Source organism: Asparagus officinalis, chromosome 7 (genome assembly GCF_001876935.1).
Source record: "Asparagus officinalis chromosome 7, Aspof.V1, whole genome shotgun sequence".
Lineage (NCBI taxonomy): Eukaryota > Viridiplantae > Streptophyta > Magnoliopsida > Asparagales > Asparagaceae > Asparagus > Asparagus officinalis.
Window position 1 is genome coordinate 135,622,870 of NC_033800.1, and position 27,158 is coordinate 135,650,027.

Below are 27,158 nucleotides of genomic sequence, written 5' to 3' on the forward strand. Positions count from 1 at the left end.
GCCAGAAATTTATGAGCGCTCCTGCTTTGCTTCCCTTTTCTCTTCTCCCCTGCTGTGCTTTTTTCAATTCACTTGAAACATTAACTGATTCCTCATGCATAACCTCATATTGCACTAACGTAACTATTTACCAAAGCACATAGACTGACAAAAGATCAAACAGTTCGTAATACAGAAGACATAAATTTGAAAGCAGTGGCTCGACGTATACATCACTCCAAAACCCAAATGTGTATGCATCTTTGTTCGGACAGAGGGGTAAACTAGAGTCTATTAAGGTACGTGTGAAGTATAACTCCCCATCTGTGACACATCGAATTGCACATTCCATTTGTATTCTGAACTACACAAGGAGTTATCCGAGCAATTGTGGAAGGCTATTTCTGAAACTGAGTAATGAGCCTAGGGTGTTATGTGCAGTTGGAGGTACTAGGAACATAACACCCTAGGCTAAATGTTCCTAGTACCTCCAAATGCACATGACACCCTAGGCGCATTACCGAGTTTCAGAAATAGCCTTCCACAATTGCTCGGAGAACTCCTCGTGTGGTTCAGAATACAAATGGAATGTGCAATATGATGTGTCACAGATGGTGAATTATACTTTACACGTACTTTAATAGACTCACTCATTCTGATAATCAAGAGGAGCCGTACAAATATTCCAGATTAGAGTCCTAGCAATTTAGATAAATCAACTAATATTGATAATGTTCTCAATAATCAATTAAGTTACAGGATGCTGACACTTCAAATTGAAGGGTGGAAATCCCGTTACCCTGCTCGAGGACTATTTTATTTGTCACACCTGAAGAGATGGAAATGGAGACACAAATCGATGCGCAACAAAATTCATGCCACAGAAAACTATAATATAAAGTGAGGAATTCCCCTTGGACCCTCTACAAATGGTTGTTGCAGGAAAAGAAGAAGGTGCTCTGAAGCACAATGCATCTTACTAAAAATGTGAATGGAGGCGGAATTATACATATAAGAAAACACACATTAAGCCTGAAAAGCTTTCAATTTTATTTTTGAACAAAGGAGCAGAATCACATCACGATAAATGTTACATGCAATAATAAGTCATGATTAAGCATGTACAGTCTTTAAACGATGCGGGAAATAAAGATATACGCAGATGAAGTAATGAACAATAGTAGCAAGATACAAATTGGCAAAACCATAAGGAGACCCAGTTAGATTATACTTGCAGGTTAGTAGTGAGAGGACCAATCTGCTGCGCTTCCAACCCTGGGCATTCCTAAACCATCCCTTTTTGCCTGTGCATCGACCTTGTAATTAGCACCACAGACTTGCCCTTGGCTATCCACCCTGGGAACTGGCTTCACCTCATTCAACGGATGCTCAAAACTTTGCAACCCCTTTGAAGTTGTGAAAAAGCAACCTGCTCGAAAGATGTTTAGGAATAATGTATATCAGCACAAAAGTTAAGTATGAAGAGCATCACATAGTTAGAATTATTTTGTTCTGTACCTTTAGGGAACGGTGCAAAGGATTTCCCACAGCCCTTCTTTACAATTTCTACGTCGTCAGAAAGAACCAGGTGGTTTTCTGAATCAGCTCCCCAGAAGAAAGGGACACTAGCATCTGCATCCTGTGTTGTAAACAAAATTTCTTTAGAAGATAAGGATGAAAAATCAACTGTTCAGAAATACACACACAAGTCGCACTCACGCGAGCGCGCACGCAGAGACCTATCTATGCAAGAACATACACACACATGCACATACACACACTTGCACATATTTGCATGGAGTCGTGGACATACACAACCACACTATTATTCAAGTGCATCTGCAGCAAGATAGAATTCTTTCCACTTCAATATTCGTACTCAGCAGAAAAGACATGTAATTATGTGATAACATTACAGATGGAGTATATCACCTATATACATCCAAAGTTCAATATGCATAAGCTAAATAGAGAAAAAGATTTATATAGCTGAAGGAGTAGCAATAGAAGTCATTCATGCAAAATTAGATGCTGGACACTGATAGTCCATGACATCAAAATAAACCTAAACTTTACAGATATATAGTTAACTATCCTTCATTTCGTATATCAGCTCATTTTAACAGTATAAGGATGTGCTTAGATTCATCGACGCTAGTGATTTTTCCCTTAATAACGTTAAGCATGACCACAATTCACAAACATAAACTTTATCTGACTGGGTAACTCCAGTATTAGTGCCTGCATTAATCTTCATATTACCATTTCTTTCAATCTCATTTCTGACCTTCAGTCAAATGCAATCCCATTTCCATACCAACCTTCCATCAGCTCTACATTTCATGTGATGGTAACAAGTCATTCAGCTGTCCATTATTGAGATAGTGCAATAAATTATTATTTTTATGTGCAAAGAGAAAATTACATACCACCGTTATACAGACTGTAAACAAATCCCCATGAGAGAAGTATAGTGTTTAAGTGGAGTAGGCTGCTTGAGCGCATACAATTAACTAGCCTTGGGGGCTATCAGTGAATTTCAGGCTCCAAAACTAATATGGCTCTTTAAGAGCAGACTTACTGTTTCACAATTTTAGGATTCTTTTGAGGAATGAATGAGGACTTAACGCCAGAATAGTGTAAATGAGCTGGCTCGGGCTACGTATAGGATTTGCTGTTTGAAGAAAATACAGGAGATAAAAAAATTTATACAGTGGAAACTGAAGTTAAAAGAGACTAGAAGTCTGGCACGTGCTACGCACATTAATTTCATTTAGTTGGCGATTTTGGTTGGAACGTTAACTTTTAGAATTAATTACATTCCGGTACCCTATGATATGGTGTAACTACACGGGTGACCCTGGGCTCTTTGTACCTACGTAAATAACCTTGAGGTTGCTAACTCGTATTCCCTGCTGCTCAAAATCTAATGCACTTAATACCGTTTTCTTTTTTTGATAACTTGTTAATTGCCACGGCATGGGAATTCCTAAAATGCTTTTTTTACATTCAGGTACCTTGTGGTACAGTGTTATTACACCCGTGACCTTAGGATCAACGTATCTGCACAGGTAATCCTGACGGCAAGTTAACACTACTTTTTCTTTCCTTTTTACTTCCCTTTCTGATGCTGGCGTAAAGTTTTCCAGCCCGTGGTTTCATGTATGCATAGCAACTATGGGGGAAAATAATTTTTTTATAAAAGGTTTATATTTATATACTAGTCCCTCAAATCTTCCGTAATTCTATATTAGTCCCTCAAAACTTTGAAACTGCTCATAAATCCTAAAAATCCTAAGAGGACTTCCAATTTGGCACCTTAATTGTGTAAGGATTATTTGCAATGTGATATCGTAAGGTTTATAAACTTTTAATTTTGATATCCAAAGTTTTTTTGACACTTTGATACACCAAAATTTACACATTAGCTTTTCATATCTCAATGTTTCCACATTCTTTCAAATCAAACTTTACACATTTTTAAACTTTGGTACCCATACTTTGGGCTAGAAAAGTGTCCAAAATGAAAATTTAGGGTATCTACTTCTTATTTACTAAAGAAGAACACTCAAAAAGTTCTTATGAACAATAAATCTGATTTGGACCAATCAGATTATTCCTAAAAAATATATTTTTAAAAACCTAAAGATCTGAACAATGAAAAAATAAAATGAAACCACGTTCTCCTACAAAATCTACGCCTTCTTTCTTTTTACCGGTCACGTTCTCCAAACTTCCCCTAAATATATGGACAACTGTTATGCGCGAACTCCAGTATTTCAAATGTTCACAATCTCATCTTTTCACTATTTCTCCTCTCTCTCTCTCTGCTCTTCTTCGCCCGTCAAGCGATGACGTCAAGGATGCGATCGCGCTCCGTCACCTCCTCTCTCCATTGATCTTTTCAAAGCGTCCAAGCTGTGTGGAGTCAAATTACACGCAACCTTCTCCCAACTTTTGATCCCAACTCCGATTTCTCCCCCAAATCAATCTAAAAATCTAATATCTTCTCTCTTTTTAGGGTTAAGTCCATCGATTGTTTTCACGCAACGCAAAAACTGCACGAAGCGTTAAAGGGCACGATGGAGAGGATCACGAGCCCTCGAGCGGTCTCCGCTTTCAAGGAGAAAGGCGTTCTCAGCGTCTCCGAGTTCGTCATCACCGACGACACTTCAAAAATTAGGGTTCCTTAACATTGGCTAAATTGACGACTACCCTCTTTTTTTCAAGCAAAGGGCAGAGTTTGAGTTAAAAAAAATAGCATTTTTCCTTCTCTACACTGTGATTTGTGTTGCTCCCTTCAAAAGAGGGCCGAGGTAAAATTTATGTTACTCCCTTTAATTTGATTTATTATTGCTCAAATGGAGATCTCAACTGGGTTTGTTTCGTAATTGTGGGATCTGAATCAAAATAAGCGGGATTGCTTGCATTTTGCTCTTGATTTTGTTCGTGATTTTCCTTTTCCTTTTCCTTTTTTTAAATTTTTTTTGCTTTTGTTTGTTTTTGTGTGTGTGGAATAATGGGTTTTGGGTATTAGCTCCAAATCTCAAAAGATTACAGATTGATATCTGTGTTTTTTTTCAGGATAAGCTTGCTATGAATATTACAACTGAACAGGGGAAGACACTTAAAGATGCCCAGGGTGATGTTTTCCGTGGTTTAGCTAGGTTAGTTTAACACCAAATCTAAATTTCCAAATTTGTATAAATCCAAATCTAAATTACTATTAGTACAACTCTTTTGCATATTTTCAAATTTGTATGCATGTTTTGTGTTCGATTCTAATTGAAATTGCTTTATGCATGTTGTTGGATTGGCTTCATGTCCGCCTTCTACAGCCTCTCTCTCTACGAACCAGCCGCAGACGGCGGCGAACCGAAATACCCCTTGATCGTTTCTATGAATCGCTATCATGTTGTTCAATATGTCACTTTTCAATCAGTAAATCATGTTGGACTCATTAATACATTTGTGATCTTTGATGTCCTTATATTTGGATATGATACATGTTTGATTCTTGATCTAAGTGGAGAACTTAGATAGAAGTAACATCTTCTATTGAGGGGATGTTTTTTATACAGAAAGAAAGGATCTTGGCTCATATTCATGTAACAGAATAATAGAGCATAAGGATAAGGTTATAACTTATAAGAAAATGTTTACATAAAAAAAAAGGTTGATACCATGAGGCATGCAAGAAATTCTCAGATTTACATTTTTTCCCTTCCAGAAATGTATGAATTCTGTGTAAGTTCTGTTAGAATTATAGGAATGCTTTTTTTTAAAAGATTGATCGATGAAAATTGTCCCAATATGGAAATCAAAACTTGAACTTTGTTATGTATTTGATGTCAGCAATCAGCCGCTTTGGAGTTATAGTGAATTGTAAATCAAAACTTGAACTTTGTTATGTATTTGATGTCAGCAATCAGCCGCTTTGGAGTTATAGTGAATTGTTATTTTGTGGACCTTTTTGTTCTCTGATTTGATGTCAGCAATCAGCCGCTTTGGAGTTATAGTGAATTGTTATTTTGTGGACCTTTTTGTTCTCTATGCAATGTTTTGCGCTGTTTTAATGAAAATAAGTGATCATGGAAATATAATATACGAGTTAAATGTGATTTAGTTGAATAATTAACAATATGAAGTATATTATTTATTCATGTTTTGGGCTGGTTGGCTTCCTCTAGGTTATGGAAAGAACCTGATAGGAGCTTCTGGATGAGATGTCATTGGTATATGATTCCAGAGGAGACTACGGATGGGAGGCAACCTTATAACTTACGAAGGGAACTTTACTCCACAAACCATTCGAGTGACATTGAGGTGAAATTTTCCATTTATCTTTTTTTTTATAAAAAAATTCAGTCCTAATAGAACATTAGGACTTCATATTTCCTTTATGAACAATATTTGTCACGTGTCATCAAGGTAGAAATTATTGTTGCTTAATGCATCGAGCAGTCATGTAGAAATTATTCTTAATTGTATGAAACACGGAAGAATATGAATGAGACAAACTGTAGTCGTATATATGTATCGATATTTTGATTCTGTAGATGTCATGATTCTTATTGTGTTTTATTTTATTTTATTACTTTTTTGGAGAAACTATTATATCGAATAGTTATTGGTGTCATGGATTACTAAATGTTTACCTGGAAAGCTAGGCAACATGTCACTTAGGAGTAAGTTGAAATATTACATTTAGTTATTTTTACATGTCATGGATTATATCGAATAGTTATTTTTACATTTGGTTCTTATCGGTTAGGAGTAAGTTGAAATATTACTTTCTGAGAAACATAATCTATTTTTAAATTTGGAGGAAATTGTTTCTGATGCCTATATTGAATGGACTAAATACTTGGAAGTTCATGTTCAATATTTGAAGGAGCAAATTGTACCCGTCTTCGATTCACTTTACACACGTTCAATATTTGTAGAAAATCTTTCAGAAACCGTGCTTTGCACGGGTCTAAATATATATATAATAATACGTTCAATATTTGTAGAAAATCTTTCAGAAACCGTGCTTTGCACGGGTCTAAATATATATATAATAATTTCATATTCCTAGAAGGAAACTTCTGCATCGTCAAACTGTTGATAAAAGTTGACGATTCTCGCATAATTGGAATATTGCAGCTGCTAAATTTATTGGTATAATAAGTTATAACTTGCAGGAATGAGCGTCCTCACGATGAATCGCCGGTTGAAACTTTTTCATCTACACTATTATTCCTCAAAATATATAACTTGAGGGGAAGGATTCCTAAGGTAATTTTGTAGGTTCATGTATTAGTTAAAAGAAGAGTGAGTTTCATTGCAATTTTACTTCTTAGTTTCGATATTAGTCCCTTAAATATTTCTTTTTTGGAATTAGTCCCTTATATTGTTAAAACTGCTATTAGGTCCCCCAATTTGCAGAATCTTTTAGAAACCGTGCTTTGCACGGGTCTAAATACAAGTGAAAGTTGAAGGGGAAAAATTTATCGTATCGAAGTGTCAGGAAAAACTTAGATATTAAATTTAAACAAGGTGTAAACTTTAGGATACTAAAGTGTCAAAAAAAAACTTTGGAGTATTAAAGATAAAAAAAGAAAATTTTAGGTACCAAAGTGCAAATAACTCTTTTCTAGACGTGATGGATTTTTGCAAAAAATAAAATAAAAAAGAGGGGTATTTTAGTCATTGAGGTACTAGACTGCAAGACCCTTAGGATTTAAGGTACTAATGAGCAATTCCAAATATTTGAGGGACTAATATAGAATTATTGGAAATTTGAGGTACTAGTATCCCAGTAAATGAGTAACCCTACATAAAATGATTTGTTTCTTAATTTGTTCAGCTTGTTTCAATTGCATTGAACTTTGATTGGTCCCCACATTCCATGTCAGCAACTTTTGGAGTTAAACCCACCAAAACAATAAGGAAATGTGTTGTTTTGGAAGGGCATTTTTGTCTTTTCATATGCAATATTAAGCTCCATTAATAATTTCATGTCGGTCAGTAAACTCAGGGTCACTCATGTAGATATGAAAACCCAAGGGTCACCCATATATTTAAATCATACCACAAGTTACCAGGATGTAAATAATCCTAAATTTTAAGACAAAATCAATTATGTTTATGTAAAGTGTTTTGCGACAATCTTTTAAGAACCTAAAGGAAATTAAGTCAGAAAACAGGTACTTTACCAACATTATTATGACATAAAATATGAATGATGGCTTTGGCTTCATACATTAGATTGTAGACTTCTTTAGAAATCATAAAGAGTGAGGAATTTTAACTACAGGGTTACTATGTGGGGACCTGGAGGGAACATTAAGTGAGAGCTCATTTTTACTTTTGAATTTTAATTTTAGACATCTTTGCTTCTTCCCTTTGTCCCTAAGCCAAGGCAAGAACACAAGAATTGGTGTGCCCTTGCGTTTTTGACTTTTCTTAGTTGTAGTTAACCTCTACTAGACTTGGATTTTGTCGTGAGGACAGTGGATAATAATGCACCTTTACGTGGTACCAAGATCTCAAATCTGGACTCTTCTTACACATTCTTCTACTGGTGCACTCAGTTCTTCAACTTATTTACTTAGACTGTCATATATCTTAGTGTATGCTCATAATATGCTACAATTATATCTGCTAGACTTTTTTTATTACAAATTGCATGGGCAAATTATAAATAGTCAAATTCCTCAATCATCTACTAGTCATCCCATCATATATTCTACAAAATAAAAACTAAATGAATTCACATATAACAGCATTTCCCATTCATTTCATGAAAGGGAAGGTAATTGTAAATCTACTGTAAACCCTAACATCACTGAAATTGCTCGTCTCCAGTAGGCACTAGACCTAAATAAGAAAGGTATCACAACAACATAATAGCGTCCCATGTATGATATCGACATAACTAACCATTGAAAAAAAGCACAAAAAAAGTTAGTGCAATATAAATGAAAAGAGAATATGGCTATTTTGTGCATCTGGGGGCAGATAAGAGACCAGGACAAAATCTGTAGAGAATATTTCAAGGTAATGCTCAAAGACCAAGCTAAATCTTTCATCAAAATGAGAATCCTAGAATGATTAGCCTGACAATTATTAACATTCATTTTTTATATACCTAACCATTCTTATATAGCAAATATGCTTAAATACAGTTCTGAGTGTCTTATTTTAATAGCCATGTTGCACGAGTCATAAAGAAGTTGGAAAAACCATGGTTTCAGATTTACTTACAGCGGCAATGAAGGTTGATTTTGATGAGCTATCAAACAGAATAAATGCGAACTTTCCATTGAGGTCTCTTACAACCTGATCTGCAGGATAAGGACCTCTATCTCTTAATGTCCTGTAAGCTTCAATGACGATGATAGCTTCATTGGCAGTTTTGCTCAATCCATATTGTTGCTTCAGATGTGGAATATTTTCAATATGCCCTTGGAATAAACAAAATATATCATCCACAGCAGCAAATAATCTGCAGGAAAGCAATAGAATAAGAGAAGGCAAAAAATTGTTTCAAATGGATTAAGTTAAAGGGAGAAAACAAATGGATGAAATCCAGTTGTATGGATAAAATTGAAAACTAAAGTAAACAAAATAAGGCTATTGGTAAATAATAAATTAGACAACCAAAAGAAAATTAGCAGCAGTTAAATCCCAGGGATGCACCTTCAGAAGCTATTGCTTTTTAAAGATATGTAATTAGAAAAGAATTAAAAGCAAACAGCATTCCAACAGCAGTTCGATCAAAACAGATAGACTGGAAAAATTCTGCAAAGCTAAAAATAAGCAGACAAATGAAACAGCATTATGTATTTACCATAATCGGAAAGACTAAAAATAAGCATGACAAAACTTTTTTTTACCTGTTTATTTATTAATTCATTTACTTACTGGAAGAGTTTTCCTTTATGCTTTAACGTGTAAATGGATATCATACAATGATGCTAATCAGAGCATGTTATATTTTCCCATGGACGTCAGGATTTTAGCATAAGGAATTATTGGACCTTCTTATCAAGCCATGTCAGAGGATAGCATATAAGTGGCTTATTATCCGATAGCTTTACAGTAGGTCAAAAAGTCAAATTGCATGAAGAACTATGTAAAGGTATCTGATCTTCCAAAAAGAAAAGGAGGGGGGGGGGGGGGGGGCCCCAAGAGCTATCAATATTCTATTGTTAATGTATCTTTATAGTGATAAAAGTTGTGTTCAATTTAAACCAACAATAGATACTAAGAGCATAGATCTAAGACCTTGTATTTCAGATCAACCTTGTCATGCAACTTATCAACATGCTCATGCACTAGGCCACACAACAATTCTCATTCCATCTCTTTTTCTCTAGACATATAATCACAGTCATGTTTACAAAATTTTGCATTTCGGACAACTTGATTTGATGCGACACAGCATTCAGATATACTGATGTCCCATGATTCTGACACTTTTCATGCCATAAAAAATATCGACGAATTTAAAAGAAAAAAATATCTGAAAAATAACCCACAATGGATTTACAATGGAAGAAGCCAGATCCATGAGATGCTTTTCTTAACAATATGCATTATTTTAAATATCCCCAACATCGACCGATATATCCCCTGACATATCCTTTCACAGTGCTTGCACAATGGTCTTTAAATACCATTTACCATTTTTTGGGTATTTTGGTGATATATCCCCGATATGGCCAATATATCAACCAATATGTTGGTCGATATATCCTTTTATATGGCTTGTCGCAAAAAAATATAGCATGTTTGGCAATTTTTGGACGAGATATCATGATTTTCCCATTATATCAAATGACATTTTGGCCTAAAAAATCAAACGAAATGTTGCAACGTTGATTTGTACTTTTGTTTGTTTTACAAGGTTAATTAGTGATCCTTAACATATATTATTTACATTTTGTATGCTTAGATTTCCGTAAATATGTTGAGATAACATTTTAGTACATTATACTATATATGCAAACATCTGTTATGACATTTCGATATTTACCAAATATCCCCGATATCTGCAATCCGATATGAGTTTTGGCCATCCAATATTTTCTCGATTTCTGATATTTAAAACATTGACAACAACATGTCCTTAGATAATAAACACATATATATATTTGCATCCTTGCTGAACAATTTGGACTTTTGGAGTCAAATCCACCCTACTTAAATTCAATGTTAGGATTATCAATAAAAAAAGCTCACTTTGTTAAAGTTTCCTAACAACCAAGGCGAACATAAATGAATGGCTCAAAGTATTATGCTCAGATCTATGGTTTAGACATAAATTTTCAATCCAACTATTTCATCATGACCTCAATCCTTTAAAAAAAAGGAACTCAAGTTTATTAGACCATAAATATAGTATACCTTATCATTAAACTAAACTTGCTAATTTTGATTATCAGTTTTTATCCGCTTGATGGATAGACAAAAAAATCTGATTATCAATTTAGCATATTTAACTTTCCATTTGTAAACACTTTACATGATATAGATGAAATTAAATTGATTGGAGCTTTAATTTGGTTTTCCAATCATTCAATTTGGTGAGGAAAGATTTGCGTCAAAGTACTTCACAATCCAACATACACTAGGTCTAATAAACTTGACATAATACTGCCTCCACCGTACAATTTGCTTCAGATTCATTGTTCTGACCTTGTTTTAAAATACAAGTGTCACTCATATCCTAGACTAGATTTGGTGGAAAAAGTGGGGCATTGGCTTCACCGTCTTTAATATCACTGTGTGTGTTACGTGAGTGAGCGAAGGCACGTGTGCATGGGTGTACACAGAGGCAGAGCTAGGAATTTCATGAAGGGTTCAAACCCTAATAATTAAACATGATAACCTTTTTTTGGCATAATTACATAACCAGACTTTCAAAATCAAGTTCCAAATTAGAATATAGTGTTTTGTGTAACAATCTTTTTTACCTCATTTCTTGAAACGATTTCATGACATCTTCCTCGTCATGCTACAAAATATAGCTTTACACTATAAGAAACCAAACAATAATTCATGTATTCAACGCTCATTTGGTTATGGGGGCCATTGTTAATAATTACCAGTTCATGAAATGCTCTTTTAACACTTGTCGTTGCAATAGGCATGATTAGACTCAACTTTTTCAACTTGTACATTAAAGGATATAAAAAATCCATTTTCCATTCAACATCTTCTTAGAAAGTCTAATGATCCTTTGAATTTTATTATAAGGCAATTACCCGAAAAGATAGTCTAAAGAGCCCTTAAGTTTTACCCATTCTTCTAAGAAGCCCCAAACTTTCTTTAAACAATGAAGCCCCTAAGTTTAACTCTACCTCTAAGAAGCATTCAACTTTCTTTTTTGACGAAGGAGACCCTAACTTTTAACCCCTCTCTTCAAAGAATCCCCCACCTATTCTAGTTAACTTAAGAGATTTCAATAACAAAAGGAGAAAATTGAGGGCTTCTTAGAAGAAATGGGTTAAAGTTAAGGGCTTCATTATTAAAAGAGGAAAGTTGATGGCTTTTTAAAAGAGAGGGATAAAAACTTATGAGCTTTGTTGTCAAAAAAAAAAGTTGAGGGTTTCTTAGAGAAGATGTGTAAATCTTATTAGGGGCACTTTATACTATCTTCCACCAGTTACCCCTTATATTAAAAAAATAAATTGTATCTTGATTCTGGACTTTGATAGTTCAATTTTTCACACAGGTGCACTAACTCTTTCCGAACCTCATATAAGACTAGATTATCTCCAAGAAGTAGAACCAGAATCAATGAACATCAGATGCAACGAATCAATGGGTCGGGAAAGACATGCTCACTTTCACTAATAAAATGCATGAAATGGTGACTTAGAGCATATGCATCTATCTTTCAAACCCTAGCTTCCCTAGCTATTATGCAATTCATATTGGCTTTTCATTGGCGCGAATATGTAGTCGGTTGGCCTATCTTGTGATTGGAGATTTATAGGTGGGTCCATGGCCCCTTTGGTCCTCCGTCACTAGGTGTACATGAAGGTGTTGAGGGTGCATGCGCCCCCTCAAGCATGTAATGTGTGGGTCCATGGCCCTTTTGATCCTTTGTCACTGGGTGTACATGCAGGCATTGAGGGTGCACACGCCCCCTCAAGCATGTACATGTGTGGGTGTGCATATACATGGTGTGCATTCATGTGTCCTCCTGCTTTAGAGTTTTCATGCAGGACACTTTCAGATGCTTGACTAATTGACACTTACGTCTCATGTCCATGTAACATAGGTAGTCAGTTGTCGCACATGATCAATAAGCAGCCTCATAAAATTCTCATATATTTACTTCAAGTAAATACTAACCAATTAAGCCATGGGCCTAATCACATATCAGTTCTTCACTCTTTTACATGTCGTTCTATTATGGGATTTAGCCCTCAAAGCAACTTGTTAACATTTCTTCTAGCTAAAATGGGTCCTCAACCAAATGAAAATACAAATCAAGCAATAAAATCTCTACAATGCTTTTAATTAAGCAGTATGTGAACTAGAATCAAAACCACCACAATCCCCAAAAGTCTAAAGCACATATAACCTTCCTTCTACAAATAGTAGACAATTCATATCACAGGGATGTCTATGCATGGACCACTAAGATCCTGTTTGGATTGAGGGTAATGGGGGTGAGGGGAAGGGAGGGTAACTTTTAACCTTGTTTGGGAAGTAAATATAGTAAGTTAATAGGGGTGAGGGGAGGGGAAAGGAAGTGAGAAAATACCATGATTTCTTCCCCCCAATTTGGGGTATAATGGGGGTGAAGATAAAGAGGGGGGAATACAACAAACGTAGAGAGACATATTTACCCCTAGCTAAGATCAAAATCCAATGGCTAAAATTTGCTCACAGAAACCCCACAGTATAAACTCTCGTTGCAAGCGCCTCCACCATTTCTTCTTCCTCCGCGTCTCATCTCGCCTCCGCGTCTTCTCTCCTCCGCGTCTTGTCTCGCCTCAATCTCTCGCCCAGTTTGAGCAAGGGTTTTGATTTTTCAATGTAAGATTTTCTCTCCTGTTACTGGACCTGCAGGACTTGGCCTTGGATAATGTAGGCGTCTAAAAATGCCTATGGGTGTCCGCACATAGCTCAAGACAAAGAGAAGGCGATGAACATTATTATCCGAAGCAAAGAGGATTATCCGACATCGACAAGCGCATGAAGCGAATCGGCAAACTGTTGATAATACGACAACGAACCACCACAATGGCAAACGCCAAGTAGACCGCACGCGTTAAACAACTCAAAGCGTACAAACGCGCCCAACAGTCAGTTAACACGCTCGCATCATTCAGCTCGTGCATGTCAATCAGTTCACGCGTCAATCAGTTCAGGCGCATCGGTCAACACATGTGCATCAATCAAACACGCGCGTATATCAACCAACGCGCGTTCTACAGTTAATCCCGCAACGAAGCGTGCAAGTCAACAAGACGATCAAATATGTAAAACGGGAAAAAAATACAAGTCCCGGAAGAACCGAAAAACACGAAAGTCAGCGAAGCCCAAAAGCGCGCCGCGCGGTACGGACCAAACCGACCCGCGGAGGCGCGGGTCGGCCGAAGCGGGTCGGCCAAAGCTGACCCGCGCCCCCGCGGGTCAGATCGACCCATCGCGCTGTTTTGACCCCCTGATGTGTTTTTCGACGGTTTTGACGATTTTCTCGAGATCTTTTCAGTTCCAGAGGTTCCCAACTGACTTGATATCATCTACAAATGTGATTAGGCTGTTATTGACTAAAGATAAGGCCAAATCACTTGTTCTCATCCAAATAACCGCATCCAAGCCTATAAATACAAGCTTAGGGCCTCCTTTCAGCGGGGCGATTGATTATCAAGACGAGGAGGTGCTGCCGGATTGTGGAGTCAAAGGAGCACGAATTTCAGCGAGGGTTGACAGATCTTGGCGAGTTCTTCGGCATAAAGAAGGAGAGTTCGAGAGATCCGACGCCCGTTCCCGTCCGTCCCTTGAGATTAGGCTTGGTCTTAATCTCGAGAAGAGCCCTGATTTCGCTTGGTCGATCTCAGCGCTTCAAATCAAATACTTCCTCGGCGAAGGCGAAGCTCTGCCGAATTTTCCATCAACCGGATCCAGATCTAAGGCGGTCCACGGATAAACCCCGGCACAGGCAAAGATCCCACGCAAAGCAGCGGGTGATAAACGTCCTCTGCGTTTGTTTTGACGAGAGTTGTAAACTTTTGTTTTCATTGTGTAAAAGTCTTATAAAAAGACAATCTTTTTTTGTTTTCATTGTAACGATTGAAGTTGTAATGAATACCGCAATGAATACATCAATTTTCGACGCAAACAAACTGGCGACCACAGTGGGAGCCAACAGCTTCGCTGCCGGAGCTGTCGTGTCGCAACCTCGGATCTGCATCCCGGTTGAAGAAGTGGTCGAATACGAGTTCGACCAACTGAAGTTCGAGGAATATCAGTCGTCCTCCTCCTCCAGATCCTCCGCCTCTCGCAAGCGAAGGAAGATCAACGCCCCCGTTGTTGCGGTAGCTGAACCTTACAACGCCCTTCCGGCCTCCAATGAGTCCGGATCTGCAGATCTGAACTCCTCCTCAATCAAGGAGTTGAGTACAGAAGGCGCGCCCATTTTATCGAAGAGAGCTCGGCAAAGGCAGCGCCAACGCTGTGCGCGCCAACTCGCTAGAGCCTTGGAGTCAATTGACGGGATCCGTTACGAGGCGGATCTGAAAATTAGGCAACGTCAAGCACCCCAACAGCGGACAGATGTCCTCCCCTCCAAACCAATAGCAAATGAATGGATCCAAATCAAAAAAATCCGTTCAACTCTGGAGGAGCGAATTCAAAAGCGTCGCGCGCTTGCGCGCACGCGAATTCTTGTGCAAAAAGCACAAAAGATGCAGAAGGACATAGCTAAGAAACAACTAAGACTGCATCAAACTTGGAGGCAAAAATCCAAAACGGCGGCCGAAAAGATCGAGAATCGCGGGTCACTTGAATCCGACCCGCCGGCGCGCGTCGGGTCATTCAATCCGACCGCAATGTGCAGTCACTCTAATGCCGACCTGCTGCCAGCGATGCCAGTCACTCCAATCCGACCGTCAAACGCAGGTCGCTCCAATTCGACCCGCCAAAACGCAGGTCGCTCCAATCCGACCCGCCAATACGCAGGTCACTCCAATCCGACCCGTCAATCTGCAGGTCACCCAAATCCGACCTGCCAAAACGCAGGTCACTCCAATCCGACCCGCCAATTTGCAGGTCACTTGGATCCGACCTTCCAAATCGCAGGTCACTTGGATCCGACCTTCCAAATCGCAGGTCACTTGGATCCGACCTTCCACTTTGCAGGTCACTTGGATCCGACCTTCCAAATCGCGGGTCACTTGAATCCGACCCTCCAACCCGTCGGTCACTTAAATCTGACCCGCGCCAGGGTCGAGACAGAAGATGTTCTGCACCGGTTACGTTGATCCCTTCGAGTTCCGCACCTCTGGTGGAGCCCCACGACAACATGGATTTGTCCCGATTCAAGGTGAGGATAGTTGATCGCCTGGGTCCTTTGCACGAGGATCGAGGCAAAGTTCTGAGCAAAGAACGTTTGGGTCCGGTGACTGAACCCCGAGCAACTCGTCGAGCTGGGGGTCGCACACGCCCTTTCAACAATAACAAGCCTTCTTATAAAAGGAAAACTCCAGTTTCCACCCGTCTGGGGGTGTGTATTCAAAACCAGGAGCCTGTTGAGATCTTGCGCTCCCAAAAGTATAGTTCTAAACATGTGACTCTTGAGAACGCTGATAAAGCGGCAAATCCCTTAAAAGAAACGTATTCATCTGACGATGACAACGTTATACTTGGGGAGTTGTGTCAACGTACGATAGGTTGCTCCGGTCATCTGACCTATGAGTTGTACTATCGGGCTGGGGGTATGAACAAGTCTCGGAAGAGATATACCCGAGAAACAAAATCTCACTGCCCATGCGTCGAACTTATCAGGGCAGTATTATCAGCGTGTAGCTGCCCCAAGACCGCTCCGCAAGAAGCGATCGGCTGTTCATGATAACGAACTTCCAAAAGTCACAATTAACATGGCTGATAAGGGAAAGTCGATTCGACCTTCTAGTTCTGACCCTCTCGTATCGCATCGTCTGACTCGGCTACGCGTAGGGACCACCAGACGTAGGGACTACCAGAGAATGCAGAGAGGTTTATCATCGGATGATGAAGCATCAGATGCTAACTCGGCAATCGCTTCTGATAATACGGTATCCAGTCCGGGACAATCTCGCGAAGTGTTCATGATCAATACCGAGCAAATCGCCAAAATTCTTGAGGATGCTCTAACCAAACAGAAAGAGGCATTCAAGATTGAAATGGAAATGACTATGCGGCGGATGAGGGAAGAATATGACCAACAAATCCGAGCTTTGTCGAATCAAATTGGTGAATCCAGCCGTCGCAACACTGCTAACCAAGCAAATAGCGATTCAGATGTAGATGAACGTCTCAATCCTGATAACCCTCCCGTTGACCAAAACACTGGGGGTGACTCCACTGAAGATAACAACGCTGGGGGTGGTTCCACCGAAGATGACAATGTCGGGGGTGGCCGTGTTATTCCTCTTTCAAATCGTCCGAGGCCCGACACGAGTGAGGATGAGAAAATGAAAGATCTCGAGAGCAAAATCAACGCTCTAATGTCTGCTCGAGAGGTGAAAAGGACCGGCATTCCATGTCCCTATCCAAGAGAATAGGATTCGATCCCGTATCCGGCGAAGTTCAACCTGATTAACTTCACGCCGTTTGACGGGAAGGGTTCACCTACTCAACATCTGATCTACTTCAAGTCCCACTTGGGTATGATCTCCGGCAATGAAGCCTTGATGGTTCGGTCATTCGTTGGCACCCTTCACGGGCCGACCTTTGATTGGTACCGCCGTCTCAAGCCCGGAAGTATTAACAACTGGGATGATATGGAGAACTCATTCCTTGGTAACTTCTTTGAGGACGACGACGAGGTATCTATCAGGACACTTTTCGATGAGAAACAAGAAGATGATGAGACAGTCGACGACTTCGTCAAACGCTTCCAGAATAAAGCAATGAACTGCCGAGATCCGATCACGGAGGACTTCATCCTTCAGACATGTCATAACAACCTATCTATTGAGATATTGAAAGTTATGGGAGTCGCACCGTCTAACACTTGGAAAGACTTGAAGGTGCGCGGTGAACAAGCCGAACGCTTCCTCCGAAGGAAGAAGGCCGAGAGGAGCCAACCGACGGCCAATCCTCCGAACTCGAACTTTGCCTCCCGTAGTAAAGGAAAGGCACATGCAGCGGTTGTAGACGTTAATCAGACATCGCAACAACCCCAAAGGCAGCAAAATATTTTTCAAGGACGAGGACGTTCCAGCCATCTTCGAATCTCTCCTTGAAAACAACAAGATTAAGCTTCCACCCATCACAAATCAGGAGGAAGCAGATAACATTTTGGATCCAAAGTATTGTGCGTACCACAGGAGGATCCTCCATCCCACCAAGGATTGCTCGCTCTCAAGAATAGCATTCAAACCTTGGTTGAAGCCGGCGTTATATCGCTCAATTAAGTCGAATGAAGACTCCGACAAGTATAAGAGTATAAACTGCTCCTTCCTACACTCCAAAGAGTATACGAGTATAAACTACTTCTCAGTCATCCAACTAAGTATGATGTTAAACCCGGTTTCGCAAAGAAAGCTGGGAGTGGATGATTTTTGTAACGGGAAGTTCCTAGAGAATCATATATTCTTAAGGATAACCCGAACATGCGACTGAGTATAACGTACTCCTCGTTATACCCAGTTTTACAAAAAAAACTGGGGGTGGATAATTCATGTAACGGGAAGTTCCCGGAAGAATGTTAAATGTAATATTCTTAGGGATAACCCGATCATTATGAACAAAGTGATAAACACTAAACTCCTACTATGACTTCTGAATACTCTTTTGCTGAGATGAGATTCGATCACCTCTCTAGATCAATCTTCCCTCACAAAACTCCTCATTGGGCTTAAGACTCACAGCTCCCACCACCCAAAAATCCCCACCGATCAGACTAATTGCACGGTGGACCGACCAAAATTCTTCATGTTTAATCCATTCAAACTCCCCTATGTTCGTGCCACTCAACACTTTCATGGTTTAGAGTCCGGATATAATGCTTAGAATTTTGACTCTGTCAATCCTTGACGCAGAATGTCAATCCATTCGTTGCTAGTCGATTACTCATTGAACACCAAAACCCCTACTTGATGATTTGTACAATTCAACACTCCCATTGATTTTCACTCCCACTCGCCACTATCACTGGCTCAACCTTCCTACAGTTAGCGACCACAATCAAAATCCACTCTCATTCCTTCAATGAACGAGAGGGGTCCACACAATCGAGTGATCAAACCCTATAAAAGTCGAGGTCATCTACACTCCACCTCTCATTGTCAAACCTTCCCTACATTAGATCAAACCAAAATCCCCTCGATCCTTCAATGAACATGGATCGTCAATTTTCAGATCCATGGCGATCAAAAACCTTCTACATTAGGTCGCCATCAAAACCTTCCCACCTGGTCAAACATTTCTACAGTTAGGACCAAAACCACAATTCCCTCTCGATAAACGAGAATATCCATCTTAGTTCGTAATCAAACCTTCGAAGTTAGGATAATCCGAATCTCTTTGATTCTCGGAGTGGAAGATCCCACCTAGTTGTCACATTCCCCGTGATTCTGAAGTGAACCCACTTTGAGTTTTCTTGTTTGCAACTGGAGATAGAATATAAAATTCTTCCTTTCAGCTTTGGCGCAGATAGATATAAAATTCTTCCTCTCCGTTTCGGTTCGTCTTTCCCCAAGAGAAGACACCACCTTTTCAACTCCTAAAATCCATGCCTTTTATGCATGGGGAATTTTATCTCGAACCCTAAGTAGGGATAAGTCAACGTCTAACTCGCGTTGCCGGTTTAGTCTTTCACCGATTGAAAAAGACATCAGAATCCAGTCTGGGGCATTTTATCCCGAAGCCTAAGTAGGGATAAGTCAACGCTTAACCCGCGTTGCTGGGTGGTTCGTTCCCATAAAAACGACCGAGTCTACGTATTCAGCATCGTAGCAACAAAAATCCATGCCTTTTATGCATGAGGAATTTTATCCCGAATCCTGAGCAGGGATAAGTCAATGCCTAACACGCGTTGCTGGTTAGTCTTTTACCGTAAAAAGGACAAAAGCCCACATATTCGACATTGTGGCAGGCCGTTACTAATAACGCCAAAATCCGCGCCTCACACGTGCGGGGAATTTTATCCCGAATCCTTAGTAGGGATAAGTCAACACCTAACACGCGTTGCCGGTTTAGTCTTTCACCGATTGAAAAAGACACCAGAATCCAGTCTGGGGCATTTTATCTCGAAGCCTAAGTGGAATAAATCAACGCTTAACCCGCGTTGTTGGGTGGTTCGTTCCCATAAAAACGACCGAGTCTACGTATTCAGCATCGTAGCAACAAAAATCCATGCCTTTTATGCATGGGAAATTTTATCCCAAATCCTGAGCAGGGATAAGTCAATGCCTAACACGCGTTGCCGGTTAGTCTTTTGCCGTGAAAAGGACAAAAGCCCACATATTCGACATTGTGGCAGGCAAGGTTTTAAATATCGGATGTCGGGTTCATGTCACTCGGCCAAAATTCTTGTCGGATAGCGAAAATCGGGGATATATCGGGGGACATGAAAAATATATCGGATTGCCATATCGGATAGGTTGATATAATATCATAAATGAAATCTTCACATACTTGATAATTATATTATCTAAACATATGAAAAAGTACATATGAGAAGGTCTTCATTTTCACAAGCAACCACCAAGTTTTTGCTTTTGCATAGAAAACCAAATAGACACTAGGACAGCTTAACTGCATATGTTTAGACAATTCTTATTAAAGTATAATAATTATCCAGAATATAAAAATTACTAATACAATTCTTTATACACAACTTTATTTATTAATGTAAAGATTTATTAATTGTTCAATTTAAGAATTTATGTTATTATAAAAGTCACTTCATAATTTTACACTCAAAGAAAAAGATTACAAAAAAAATGTTCACATACAAAGCGCGTGCATTATACTAGTAGGAACAAAAAAAAAATTCTACTGAAATTGAAAATTAAACTCGTAATTGCTATTCTAAACTACTTAACTGCATCGACTAACAATTGCAGGATTTTTATTATATATCTGTCATTTCTCCAAACAAGAAACTAGTAAAACCGAAGTATATGTGCACCTAATACAAATAAATTCATGTGTTCTTATAGCCTTCCATTATAAAGAAAACACATGCAATAACAAGTAATTAAATCCTACAACAAGCACCCATATGGGTAATGGATGGGAAACAATGTGAACCTTTACATAAATAGAAGGTGAAAGATATTGCAAATCATATGATTTCAACATGTCAATGTGAAACCGATATTTCTGAATTTTGGCCGATATTTGATGGCCGAAATATCGCCCGATATATCCGCTGGCCGATATTTGATGGCCGAAATATCGCCCGATATATCCGCTATTTTCCGACATGTCCCCGACATGACATCAAAAACACCATACGCATTAAATTCAACAATTTCGTGGCGGCTAGGCTCCGAATCCGCAATATCGGCCGTCATGTCGGACATGGCGGGCGATATTTAAAACACTGGTGGCAGACCGTTACTAATAACGCCAAAATCCGCGCCTCACACGCGCGGGGAATTTTATCCCGAATCCTGAGTAGGGATAAGTCAACACCTAACACGCGTTGCCGGTTTAGTCTTTCACCGATTGAAGAAGACACCAGAATTCCAATCTGGGGACTTTTATCCCGAAACCTAAGTAGGGATAGGTCAGCGTCTAACACACGTTGCCGGGTAGCCTATTCCCATAACCAAGGTTGTTGATAGCGGATCGCGTCGCGTCGCGGCGAGGTACCGCTTAGGCTATTACGGGCTATTGCGGCAAAATAGCGGCAAATAGCGCACAGTCAAATAGCGGTCAAATATTAATATATTTAAATATTCTAAATAATAAGAAAAATCATATAAAAATCTAAAAATCCTATAAATGCATACATGATGCCTATACATGAAATAGATGTGCGATAATTACATAATATTAACAACATACTATAATTATAAAGATTAAAGAATGAAAAAACGTACCTGTTTATCCAAAAGACTGTTAGTTGTCCTTCTTCAACTTTCAAGTCTCTAATATAAAAATGCTCAACAATAAAAAAATCATTGATTAGTATCATCATCATCATATTAACTACTAGAAAGTTGACCTAAAAAATAACATATTCAAGTATAGATAAATGACTAAATGAGCAAAGCAAGATAATATCATGAATCATGATAGATAAAAATAGTCTATAGATACTAGGCAAGCAATAAAGATCAAACTCCAAACACATGAAATGTCCAAACTCCAAACTTAACACTAAAAGTCTAAATCAAAGCTAAATAAAAGCTAGAAATCTCAAAAGTGAAGTGACTAAAGTCTGAATGTGAGTTAGGCACTGGGATTTCTCAGGTCATACTCATGCAAGACAACTATTTCCTGCAAATCATGCAATCCTATATGATATTTGTGCTATCTATTAGCAATAAAATAAACTCAAACTTTTGAGAAACAGTTTACATCAAATTAATAAACAAAAATTGTAGTTCATTGAATAATGTTCATTTAGGAACTCATAACAGAGCTAAACAACAGAGAACAAAAGAACCCCACAACAGAGCTAAACAACAGAGAACAGTGTTCATTTAGGAACTCATAACATTGTAGTTTACAACAGAGAATAAAAGAACCCCACAACAGAGCTAAACAACAGAGAACAGTGTTCATTTAGGAACTCTGAACTCATATTAATAAACAGAAATTGTAGTTAATTGAAAGGGAAGACAGAAATTGGTTAAAAAAGATGAAATTGGATAATTGAAAGGGAAGACAGAAATTGGTTAAAAAAGATGAAATTGGATAAAAAAGAAGGTTTAGAGGAGATTTACACCTTTTCCTCTGTTGCAAAACTAGCCAACAGAGCTGGAGCTTGGAGCGGCAGAAGGAGGCTGGAGCACTGGAGCTGGAGCTTGGAGGAGAGCTGGAGCTTGGAAGTTGGAGCGGATCTGTTCGCTGGAAACTGGAGCGGCTAGGGTTCGGACTTCGGAGCGGCTAGGGTTCGGAGATGCTTGGAAGCTGACGAAGGAGGCGGCTAGGGTTTGGACTTCGGAGCTGCGGAGAAGAGGAAAAATCGGAGCTGCTTGGAAGACGAAGGAGGCGGCTAGGGTTTGGACTTCGGAGCTGCGGAAGCGGCTAGGGTTCGGAGCTGCTTGGAAGACGAAGGAGGCGGCTAGGGTTTGGACTTCGGAGCTGCGGAGAAGAGGAAAAATCGGAGCTGCTTGGAAGACGAAGGAGGCGGCTAGGGTTTGGACTTCGGAGATGCGGAGAAGAGGAAAAATCGTGGTAGCCGATTTTATTCCCTTTTAACTGAGTCGAGTTCGGGTTCGGGTTCGGGTTCGGGTCGGGTTTGGGGGCGAAAAAATTGTCTTCACTTGATAGCGGGTTTCGGGTTTAGCGGATTTTCGCCGCTTTAATCCGCTTTGAGCGCTTTCAGCCGCTATTGAGCGCTTTCGGCCGCTATTGAGCGCTTTTACGCGCTATTCGAGCGCTTCGCGGTTTTTTCCGCTAAATCCCGCCGCGAACCCCCTACGCGTAGCGCTTAGGGGCCGCGATCCGCTATAGCCCCGCTATTGCCCCGCTATTTGCCGCTATTTACAACACTGCCCATAACAATGGCGAAGTCTATGTATTCAATATCGTAGCATCAAGTCTAAGGGAGTTCATTCATTTAGCACAACGTCACATGCGGAACGGACTTAAATAATCCGCATGTAAGCCCGATTCAAACGGTAATCGGTAAAGGCACGCCAAATCCGTTGAAGGCTGAGGGTTTGCCAAAAAACCTTAAAGTCTACGTCTGACACACGTCGCTGTTTAGTCTTTTCACAGGAGAAAGACGAAGTCTACGTATTCAATATCGTAGCACTAAAAGAGTTAACTCTTTTAGCATAACGTTACATGCAGAACGGACTTTAACAATCCGCATGCTAGCCCGACTCAAACGGTAGTCGGTAAAGGCTTATCAAACCCGTTGATGGCTGAGAATTTGCCAAAAATTCTATAAATGCGAGTCATTGACGTATCAGCTTCATTAGTTGGTCTCATGACTTGAACATCCAACAAACTTCAGGATAAGATCCACACGTGCAGATGAATCAGCTTTAATAGTTGGTCCTGCAGCCCAACATTCGGGACCGTCATGCTCCAATGCCTTAAGAGCTTAAACTGTGTAGACTTCAGCAAACGTACGAGTATAAACTGTGTTAACGCCGGTCAAACGCGTTACAGTAAAGATCGATGCCAGTCAACGCATCAGCAATTTCGCCAAAATAAGGCAAAAGATGACTCCAAGGATTTTAGTTACAATCAGATATGAATTCCTGACGGAGAGGATCAGTTCAAAGTCAACTCAATGGCACGAGCTAAGTTCAGAAAGTTACACACAAATCTCAGTTCAAGATTTCGACAGCGGTCAGACGATAAACGCAGCGCCAGAAGAACTTTACCTATTCAACGAAACAATGAATAGATTGAAGACTGAAGAAGTTAAGAATTGAGATAGTTCAAGGTCACTCTACGAAATTGAGGAGATGGCCTATCTTATCCAAAGCATTCCAGACTCCTCAATAAAAGAATGAGTCTGGAATACTTTGGAGGGGGTATCTGTAGACGTCTAAAAATACCTATAGGTGTCCGTAGCAAAGAGGATTATCCGACATCGACAAGCGCATGAAGCGAATCGGCAAACTGTTGATAATACGACAACGAACCACCACAATGGCAAACGCCAAGTGGACCGCACACGTTAAACAACTCAAAGCGTACAAACGCGCCCAACAGTCAGTTAACATGCACGCATCATTCAGCTCGTGCATGTCAATCAGTTCACGCATCAATCAGTTCGGGCGCGTCGGTCAACACACGTGCATCAATCAAATACGCGCGTATATCAACCAACGCGCGTTCTACAGTTAATCCCGCAACGAAGCGTGCAAGTCAACAAGACGATCAAATATGTAAAACGGGGAAAAAATACAAGTCCCGGAAGAACCGGAAAACACGAAAGTCAGCGAAGCCCAAAAGCGCGCCGCGCGGTACGGACCAAACCGACCCGCGGAGCGCGGGTCGCCGAAGCCGACCCGCGTGTCGGCGCGGTCGTCCAAGCGACCCGCGTTTTGGCGGGTCGGCTGCGCGGCGGGTCGGCCAAGAGCCGACTCGCGTTTTGGCGCGGTCGGCCAAGCGACCGCCGCCCGGGGTCAGCTCGACCCGGCCGACCGCGCGCCCCCGCGGTCAGCGCTCGACCGTCGCGCCGGTTTTGACCCCCTTGAGTGTTTTTCGAACGTTTTGACGATTTTCTTGAGATCTTTTCATTCAGAGGTTCCCAACTGACTTGATATCATCTACAAACGTGGTTAGGCTGTTATTGACTAAAGATAAGGCCAAATCACTTGTTCTCATCCAAATAACCGCATCTAGGCCTATAAATACAAGCTTAGGGCCTCCTTTCAGCGGGCGATTGATTATCAAGACGAGGACGTGTTGCCGGATTGTGGAGTCAAAGCGAGCACCGAATTTCAGCGAGGGTTGACAGATCTTGGCGAGTTCTTCGGCATAAAGAAGGAGGAGTTGAGAGATCCGACACCATGTTCCGTCCGTCCCTTGAGATTAGGCTTCGGTCTTAATCTCGAGAAGAGCCCTGATTTCGCTTGGTCGATCTCAGCGCTTCAATCAAATAACTTCCTCGCGTGAAGACGAAGCCTCTGCCCCGAATTTTTCGATCAACCGGATCCAGATCAAAGGCGGTCCACGGATAAACCCCGGCACAGGCAAAGATCCCATGCAAGCAGAAGACCGATAGACGATCTCTGCGTTTGTTTGATAAAGTTATAAATTCTTTTTTTTATTTTCATTGTGTAAGGAGATCTTATACAAAGATCAACTTTTTATTTTATTCGAGTTTATTGTAACGACTAAAGTTGTAATAGATTCGATAGCAATGAAAATAGCAACTTTCGACGCAAACAAATAATTCAACGAAATTGAAGAAATGAGTGAAAGCGGGTGAAGCTTTTGTTCTTCCTCCCTTCTTTGAAGGGGTCTTATGTCAACTGTGGAGAGAATATGAGCATAAATAGCTACTTTGTGGAAAAAAAGTTTTTATTTTATTTCTCTGTAATGCTTCATTGGAACATTTTTCACGGGGATGTTGGTTAATGAGGTTGATGCTGGATAGTATTAATAAACGCAATTTGTTTTTTAGTTTTTGTTGATGAATTTACCTTGTATCATTCAAACTGAGCTTGTTTGATGGAGCAATAAAATTTGTAAAAGACCGTTCAAAATTGGGGATTTTTGCAGCTTGAATGACTAGTGTTATAGTAATTTTGTGTTCGTGTAGGTATTTGAGTTTCATCATTTAGTTGGTCGTTGCTCTGCTAACTGGGTATATTTGCAAAAGAAGAGTGAAAATAAGCTTTGTGTTGTTTTGTAGTCTCATCGATGAATATATTGGTTATTATTTTTCATTCCAACTATACTCCAAATTTTTTCATATTTATCTGATTTGTGTTGATTGTGGATATACAATGTGGAAGGAGATGATGACAATAATAATATATAGCAATAGATGCATATTTGATATTTAATTTCTAACAACAATATAACTTAATAATATGTGAGAGTATTTATGTCAATTTATATACATTCCCTTCCCTTCCCTTCCCGTTATTACACTTTCCAAACGGGGTGAAATAACTTCCCCTTGATTCACCTTACTAGTTTCCCAAACAAGTTTTAGAAATTCCCTTCCCTTAACTTAACTTCCCCTAGGTTCCCCTAACTTCCCTTCACCCCCTCCAAATCCAAACAAGCCCTAAATTTCTCTGCCAATCAAACGAATTTTCCTAAATGTCATATAGCCGCCAGCACTCCAAAATGATTTCCAACCAATAACATAAGTTGTCAGCATAGTGCCTTAAAAACCTCCTTCCACAACTCTCTGCATCAACATGTAACCAAAAAACTCACTCAAACGCTACTAACGATCATAAATTGAGTTCATAAGAGGGAATATTTTAACTCGTTAAGTTCACTCTACCAGCGCAAAAAGAAACATTTATTGTTTCTGAAAGCCTCTACTAAGGTGTAAAATAGATCATTTAAATAATCATAGTTGAAATGTATAGTGTTCGTGCATAAACAAATGTAACGATAATATGCATCATAATCTCAAAATCAAATATTTACGAAGCCAAACCTCTTGTCTTTGTCGAAAAAAAAATCATTCTACATCTAAACTCAGAAAATTACTCAAAAAGATTCATTAGGACTTTTCTTACCTCGGGAGCAGAGGGTTCTGGTTCTCCGCGGAGTACGCTAAAGATCCACAGGACCCTAGGCTTATAGTCACCGCCCCTGCCTTCACCGACGAGTAGTGAGTCAACAGCGACGAC

The 27,158-nt window shown here is 39.8% G+C and overlaps 1 protein-coding gene across 1 annotated transcript; it reads right to left on the minus strand.

The window, feature by feature from the left end:
• Window positions 975–27,157, minus strand: LOC109847828 (the record flags this gene model as incomplete). Its single annotated transcript, XM_020417064.1, has 5 exons — window positions 975–1,408; window positions 1,498–1,618; window positions 8,731–8,971; window positions 21,747–21,794; window positions 27,045–27,157. Coding segments are annotated over 5 exons (714 nt in total), but the record flags the coding sequence as incomplete, so codon positions are not given.